General features: G+C 47.7%; 1 protein-coding gene across 1 annotated transcript in view; it reads right to left on the bottom strand.

Moving 5' to 3' along the window:
* LOC135216499 (uncharacterized) overlaps window positions 1–7,500 on the bottom strand; it is a gene marked incomplete at its 5' end in the record, with an annotated part of 123,124 nt that extends 115,624 nt beyond the window's left edge. The window contains 1 exon segment of the mRNA XM_064251870.1: window positions 7,337–7,500. Coding sequence (XP_064107940.1) covers window positions 7,337–7,500 — 164 coding nt within the window.

Raw genomic sequence — 7,500 nt, 5'->3', positions numbered from 1 at the left:
ACAATATCATTTTTGTACATGAACTTCCCTGCCAGATATATACTTAGCTGATTGGCACCCTTGGTGGAGGGTAAGAGACAGCTAAAGTAATAAGGAGAGATAAGAAACAACTGATGTTGTAGGATATAAATAACCTTGGTTCTTACCTGTTCAGGCAGAAGACTTCATTGATATTGTCTCTGAGTCTGCGTTGCCTGGAGAGCTACAGCTAGGGACGTGACCTGATGCTGAAAGACTCTCGGATCTACCACTGGGATATGTGATCCCTTGTGTGTAGAATCCAAGTCGGATCCTGATAAAGGGAGTTCGTCCCTATCTTAACAGGTCCTAACCACTACTACTGCAAGGAGCCACACTCATCAGACCACCTAACCAAAACTACTAAAGATTAGTATTACGACCTAAAGAGATGCCTTCATGCATCCTCTTTAAGGCAACCAACAACAACAAATACAAGGGGGAAAAATTTATACTACTAAACAGGATGAGTTCCAGCTCCCTGCCCCAGCACTGAATCCGCAGATACGTAAGGCGGCCCAGGCGAAGCATTTTTCCGTAAGTGATTCTCACATCACGTAAGTAGTGGTTCGCGAACACTGACTGACATCTCCAGAATGTTGTCTCCATCAGATTTCGCACGGACATATTCTTGTTGAAAGCAAGAAGAAGTTGCTATGGCTCTTACTTCGTGTGCTTTCACTTTAAGAAGCCTAAGATGTTCTTCTCTGCAGGATCCGTGTGCTTCTTTGATGAGGCTTCTCAAGAAGAAGGACAATGCGTTCTTCGACAATGGACGAGTAGGCTCTTTTACTGAACACCACTGGACCTCTCGGTTGGCTTTCAGTTGCTCTTTTCTTCTAAGGTAGTATTTCACCATTCTCACTGGACAAAGAGTTCTCTCGGGTTCTCTCCTACCAAAAGAAGATAACCACGAATCTCGAAGTTCTTGGGCCATGGACTTGATGGGTTCTCATCTTTGCAAGAAAACCAGGAAGGAAAGAGCAAATAAGAGAGTCCTCCTTAAAAACCACATTACCATCAATCGCCTGAAGCTCACTCACTCTTCTGGCGGAAGCTAGAGCCATCAAAAACAGAGTCTTCCTGGTAAGGTCTCTGAATGAGGCTGAATTAGGGGGTTCAAACCTAGAGGACCCAAGGAATTGAAGGACTACATCCAAATTCCAGCTAGGTGTCTTAGGAGACTGCATTTTCGTTGTATCAAAAGACCTAATAAGGTCCTGTAGGTCCTTATCTTCCGATAAGTTGAGGCCCCTGTGCCTGAAGACATTCGCCAACATACTACGATAGCCTTTAATCGTCGAAACGACTAAGCCACATTCTTGTCTTAAGAATAAAAAGAAAAAAGTCTGCAATTTGATTCACAGAGGTACTGGAAGAGGAAAACGTTATTCCTCTTGCACCATCTTCTGAAGACATCCCACTTCGACTGGTACACTCGTAAGGTGGAAGACCTCCTCGCTCTAGCGATTGCCTTAGCAGCTGCTGACGAAAAGCCTTTCGCTCTGACCAGTTTTCTGGACAGTCTGAAGCCAGTCAGACTGAGAGCGGGGAGGTTTTGTGGTACCTGTCGAAGTGGGGCTGTCTGAGTAGATCGCTCCTTTATAGGAAGCGATCTTGGGAAATCCACTAGCCATTCCAGCACCTCTGTGAACCAATCTTGTGCTGGCCAAAAGGGAGCTATCAAAGTCATCCTCGCGGAATCTGACTCTGCGAACTTTTTTAAAGTCAACCCCAGAATCTTGAAGGGGGAAACGCGTATACATCGAGTCCTTCCAATCGAGTAGGAGAGCGTCTATCCCTATTGCTCCTGGATCCGAGATGGGCGAGCAATACAGATCCAGTCTTTTGTTCTTGAAGTTGCAAACAGGTCTAAGAAGAGGCCTGCCCCACAACTTCCAAAGGCTCTGGCAAACATCTTGGTGCAGAGTCCACTCTGGGAAGAACCTGATCTTTCCTGCTGAGGAGATCTGCCCTTACATTCCTTTCTCCCTGTACGAATCTGGTGAGAAGTTTTATCCCCCTTTCTTCCTGTCCACAGAAGAAGATCTCTTGCTGTTTCGTACAGAGAGAAGGAATGCGTCCTCCCGCCCCCGTTTCCTGATGTATGCCAGAGCCGTGGTGTTGTCCGAGTTTATTTGCACAACTGCTCCTGTCACATCTGACTCGAACTCCTTCAGAGCAAGCCACACGGCTATTAGTTCTTTCCTGTTGATGTGCCAGGAAGACTGGTCCCCCACCCAGGTTCCTGACACCTCCTTGGTTCCCAGAGTCGCCCCCCAACCTGTTTCCGACGCATCGGAGAACAACACCAGGCTGGGGTTCTGGGATTGAAGCGGCAGTCCCTGCGAGAACTTGTCGGGATCCGCCCACCATGCTAACTCCTTCTTGATTTGAAGAGAAATTGACAGGGAGAACTTCAAATCCTGAGAAGGACGACTCCATTCCGATAAGAAAGAATGGAGGCGGTCTCAGGTGCAACCTTCCTAGGGAAACAAATTGCTCCAGTGAGGAGAGCGTCCCCAGCAGACTCATCACTCCCTCACTGTGCATCTTCTTCTCCCTAAGAAGGTTGTACTTTTTCGAGTCCCCGGCTATCCTCTTCTGTGACGGAAAAAGCCCGAAAACTCAGAGAGTTCATCTGGATCCCCAGATAAACGCACTCTTGAGCGGGAATCAGACTTGACTTCTGCAGATTGGCCAGAAGTCCTAAGGAATAAGTCAAATCCAGGGTTTTCTTCAAGTCCTTCAGACAACGATCTCTGGAATTGGCCCTTATAAGCCAATCGTCGAGATAGAGCGAAATCCTCACCCCTTCCCCTAGTGAAGCCATTGTGCCACCCAACATTCCTCATGATGGCCGTAAAGACTTGGGGGGCCGAGTGGAGAGGCCAAAACACAGGGCCCTGAATTGGAAGATTCTTCCCCCATCATGAATCTTAGAAACTTCCTCGAGGAAGGATGGATTGGTACGTGGAAGTAAGGCGTCCTGTAAGTCCAAGGACACCATCCAGTCCCCTGGAACGGAGTGCTGCTAACTAACCAGAGGCAGTGGTCTCCATCAGTGAACTTCTTCTTTTCGACGAAGAAGTTCAAGGGCGCTTACATCCAACACCGGTCTCCATCCCCCTGAGGATTTCGGAACTAGGAACAGGCGGTTGTAAAAGCCTGCCGAAAGATGATCTGCCACTAGTTCGATCGCCTCCTTTTCCAGCATCTGATCTACCGCTAGTCGGAGGGCTTGATTCATGATGGGGTCCCTGTATCTGGCCGTCAACTCCCTCGGGGTATTCGTCAAGGGAGGCCTCGAAGAGAACGGGATTAGAATAGCCCTTCCTCAAAATTGACAGGGTCCAGGCATCTGCTTGCGTCTTTCTGGCCCAGACTTCTGCAAACTGTAAAAGCCTGGCGCCTACAGTTGTCTGAAGGACTTGAGTCTTACTTGGGAGGTTTGATTGACTTCGTAAAAGTCCTCCCTCTTCTATTTGGTTTCCGACCTCTGAACGAAGAGGATCTAGAGGTAGAAGCCCCTCGAAAGGGTTCCTGAGAGGTCGGCTTAGCTTTCTTCGTCTTAGTCTGGAAGGTAGGGCGCGGCTTCCTTGCAGACTGCGCTAGAAGGTCCTGCGTAGCTTTGGCAGAGAGAGCCTTCGAAATGTCTTGAACCAGGTGTTTAGGAAACAGCTGCGTAGAGAGAGGTGGGGCAAAAAGCAAAGACGATCTCTGAGCATGTGAGACAGACTTTGTTAAAAATGAGCAAAATACTGATCTTTTCTTCAAGACCCCTGCTCCAAACAGTGAAGCTATTTCGCTGGCCCCATCCCTCACCGATTTATCCATACAGGATAAGACACAATTCAAATCCTCCGGAGAAAACGTGTCCGGTCCTTGAGTTTTCTTGGCTAGGACTCCGAGGGACCAATCGAGAAAGTTGAAAACTTCCAAGACTCTAAAAATGCCTTTTAGAATGTGATCTATTTCATTCATTGCCCACGTAGTTTTGGCCGAATTCTGCGTCAGCTGAAGACGGAAGGCCCAGTCCCAAGGGTTCTCCTGTCTCATACCAAAATCCCTGTCCGTCCTGAAAGCTTCGACGGAGGGAAGGCAAACATAGTTTTCCCCGTTTCTTTTCTTTAGTTACGCATCCATGAACCGAAACTCTTGAGCGCTTTCTTCATAGAAAGAGTTGGTTTCATTCTCACACACGAAGATCCTTTCGTTGCTTTCGCTGTGGAGAACAACGAGTGTGGAGAAGGAGGAGCATTAGGGGTCAAAGACTCTCCGAACTCCTGAAGGAGAAGCTCTGTGAGCTTCTTGTACGAAGAAACTGCTGCCGATGTATTAGTTTCTTCCTCAGAGGCTTCCTGGTCTTCTTGAAGAGGAGAACGAGGATGAGGAGAACGAGGATGAGGATCCTTATGAGAATCCTTAGATGATTTCCTAGCTGGGGTACAGTGCGATGAAGGAGACAAACGTCTTGAATGAGGAGAAGATTCCAAAGTAGAGAGGCGTACAGGGAGGAACGACGAGTTGCTTGTAAAAGTTTGTAAAAGACGGACGCTTATCCGAAAAATTCTTGTCTCTAAAAACTCGCATTCCTTCCTAAGTGCAGACAAACTCTTAACAGCAAAAGAGGAAGGACTCCTTTCTCTAGAAAGACCACGTCTATCCCTAGGGAAACTACGAGAGGGAGAGCGCCTGCTAAGATCCTGGCGCCGATCGTGAGGAGAGCGGCTACTAGGCGCCGAGCGCCTATCTGTCACAGGGCGCTTAGTGGAATCCTGGCGCCTACCAACGCGAAACGTTGCTAAAAATAGGGCGCCTTTCAGGAGCAGGGCGCTTGAGAGGCTCTTGATGCCTACGAACGGCGGCTGCGGAAGAGCGGCTGCTACGCTTTTCCGAGCGCTTAAACGGAACAGGGCGTTCGGCGAGATCTTGGTCCTTACCAAGGGGAGAACGTCTGTAAGGCTCCGAGCGCCTAACAGAAGCAGGGCGCTTGAGGCGTTCTTGACTTCTAGCAAGAGGAGACCGATCAGGAGTAGGGAGTCTCGAGAACGAAGAGCGCCTACTAGGAGAACGAAGCAAACGAGGATCAAGGTGTCTTTCTCCAGGAGAACAGCTACTAAAAGAATGACGGCTTACAGAGGAGCAGGGCTCCTACTAGACTCTTGATGTCTTACAGGGGGAGGAGCGAACTCCATGCGATGAGCGCCTACCAGTCACGTTATCCGACGCCCGACTACAGTAGTCGGAAGGAGAAGTGCGCCTACTTTCAGAAGTGCATTCCCTAGGTTCTCTGAGAAAACGAGGAGAAGAAAGATGAGACGGAGACGACGAAATAAATCTTCTATGACCTGAGCGACTCTCTCTTCTTGCACGAACTCTAGAGAAGGAGAAACAGAAGGGTCTGAGCGTCTACCCGAGGCAGGAATCCGATTTGGGAAATATCTTCATAGTCCAAGGAGCGCCTATCCGTCGAATGGCGTCTCGACACCTCCGAGCGGGAGTGGTGTTCCTCTCGTGAAATGTTACGATGTGTAGAAGTATCCTCAAAAGAAGGAGATCGCCGATTACAAGGAGAGCGCTCTTTCCGACGAAAAGCGCGCGATCTCTTGATAGGGAGAGACAAATCCTTCCTTCTACGCGATCTCGATGCCAAGGAGTCCGCCAAGGCTGTGATCTGAGCTTGTAGGCCCGCTAGCACTCGAGAAGGAGAGTCCCCAGGATCTTCTTCCGAAGCAAGCTCAGCGCGAGGAGCGGGAGAAGGAGGGCGATCACCGGATCTCCTAGGCTTCTTTGCTTGCAAGGAAGCTACATCAGAAAAGTCTTCTGGGCTGGACGCTAACGTACTGAAGGGAGCCTCCGCAGCCCTCTTCAACGGGCGTGACGCCTCCTTAGAGCTCCAACCACGCTTCGGCGAAGGAGAAGAGGATGACGAAAAACACTGACGAAGAATATTCTTCTTCTTACGATCCAAGGCAGCCTGGGAGCGAACTTCAGGATCTGCCGAGGGGACGCCTGACCGGTGGGGGCTCTCCCTAGCCCTCCTGCGGCTTTCGAACTTTTCCTCCTCACTGGAACTGGGAGTCTGGAAGAGGGTCTAGGCCTGGAGGCACTAAGGAGCCGGTCAGACGCACCCTCCACAATCACTGGGTACACTGCACTTATCATCACTGACACTCTTACCTTGATCAGTACGAAGATTCTTGTCTTCCTTAGAACACAAGGAAGCTTTTGAGGCCGCCGCCTCCGAAGACGAATCTACGGCTTCGGTGCGGGGAGCAGGAGCTGAGACCTGGGAGGAAGGTTCTAAAACTACATTAATGTTAGTTTCATTCTCACTCATTCTCGACCTGCTCGAACTCCTTGAAGAAGCTTTACGTACCCTATCCCTTTCAAGTTTCCTAATATAAGAAGAAAGAGCCTTATATTCAACTTCGTTCAAAACCTCACACTCTTGACACGGGTTACTAAACGAACATTCATTCCCCCTACATTTAACACAGAAAGTGTGAGGGTCAACCGCAGCTTTCGGTAACCTCACCTTACATCCATCGGTCAAACATACTCTAAACAAAACCGGAGTTTTGGAAACAGAATCAAAATCAGACATTCTACAGGAAAATCCAGCGCAAAGTCAATAACGGTCCACAATCAGCGTATGCCAAGCCAACATAGAGCGAATACGTCACCAAAATGTCCAAATCAATCTCCAGGCAAGCGAGAAATGAAGAATATATCGGAATGAAACGACAACAGTTGTTATCGCTCAGCGACAGAAAAAAATCTGGCTGGAGAGATAGATTGGTTCATACGCCCGCCACCCAGCGGCGGGTAAGGTAGACCACCTGACCTACCTGTCGCGTGTGCCGCGAGATTTGAAATTCTGTCGGAACGTCGGAGACTATAGCTAAGTATATATCTGGCAGGGAAGTTCATGTACAAAAATTAAAATTCATCTAAACTGTGCCACACAAATATAAACAATCAAAATATCCCAAAGAAAAATGCCAAGTCTTAGCAACACAATCAAAATCTGTAAAGCAAAGACATGATCACTTTTCAATGGTCAAACAAAAAACTGACTGAAGGATCAGCCAAGTGAGTGGCAAGGAATAACTCCCACCTTACCTCAGTCTGCAAAAACAAACCAGCTTGTCCTTTAAATATACTTTCTTATACAACAATGGTTTGTATACTTCATAGGGACAATCCCACTTTAATAATTATAATTGAAAGGTTACATTTTTCTTTAAATAATAGCTGAAATGTCTTCAGAATTAAAGAAAATTAAATCTTAGGAAAAACTAAAAAAACTTACTTAACTTTCGACGAATAAAACTGTTTCTGAGTTGACTGAGAATAATGCAAATAAGTACTACTACACATACACTTAGAACTATAACTGTCATTAGAAAAAATATATTTTGCCAGTGACTAATCCCTGCTTCTTTCAAGTCACTGTTCTTATCCTTATCACTATTA

The sequence above is a fragment of the Macrobrachium nipponense genome, chromosome 6 (assembly GCF_015104395.2).
Source record: "Macrobrachium nipponense isolate FS-2020 chromosome 6, ASM1510439v2, whole genome shotgun sequence".
Classification (NCBI taxonomy): domain Eukaryota; kingdom Metazoa; phylum Arthropoda; class Malacostraca; order Decapoda; family Palaemonidae; genus Macrobrachium; species Macrobrachium nipponense.
The sequence above is the reverse complement of the archived record's forward strand: the minus strand, read 5'-3'. Positions and strand labels throughout refer to the sequence as shown.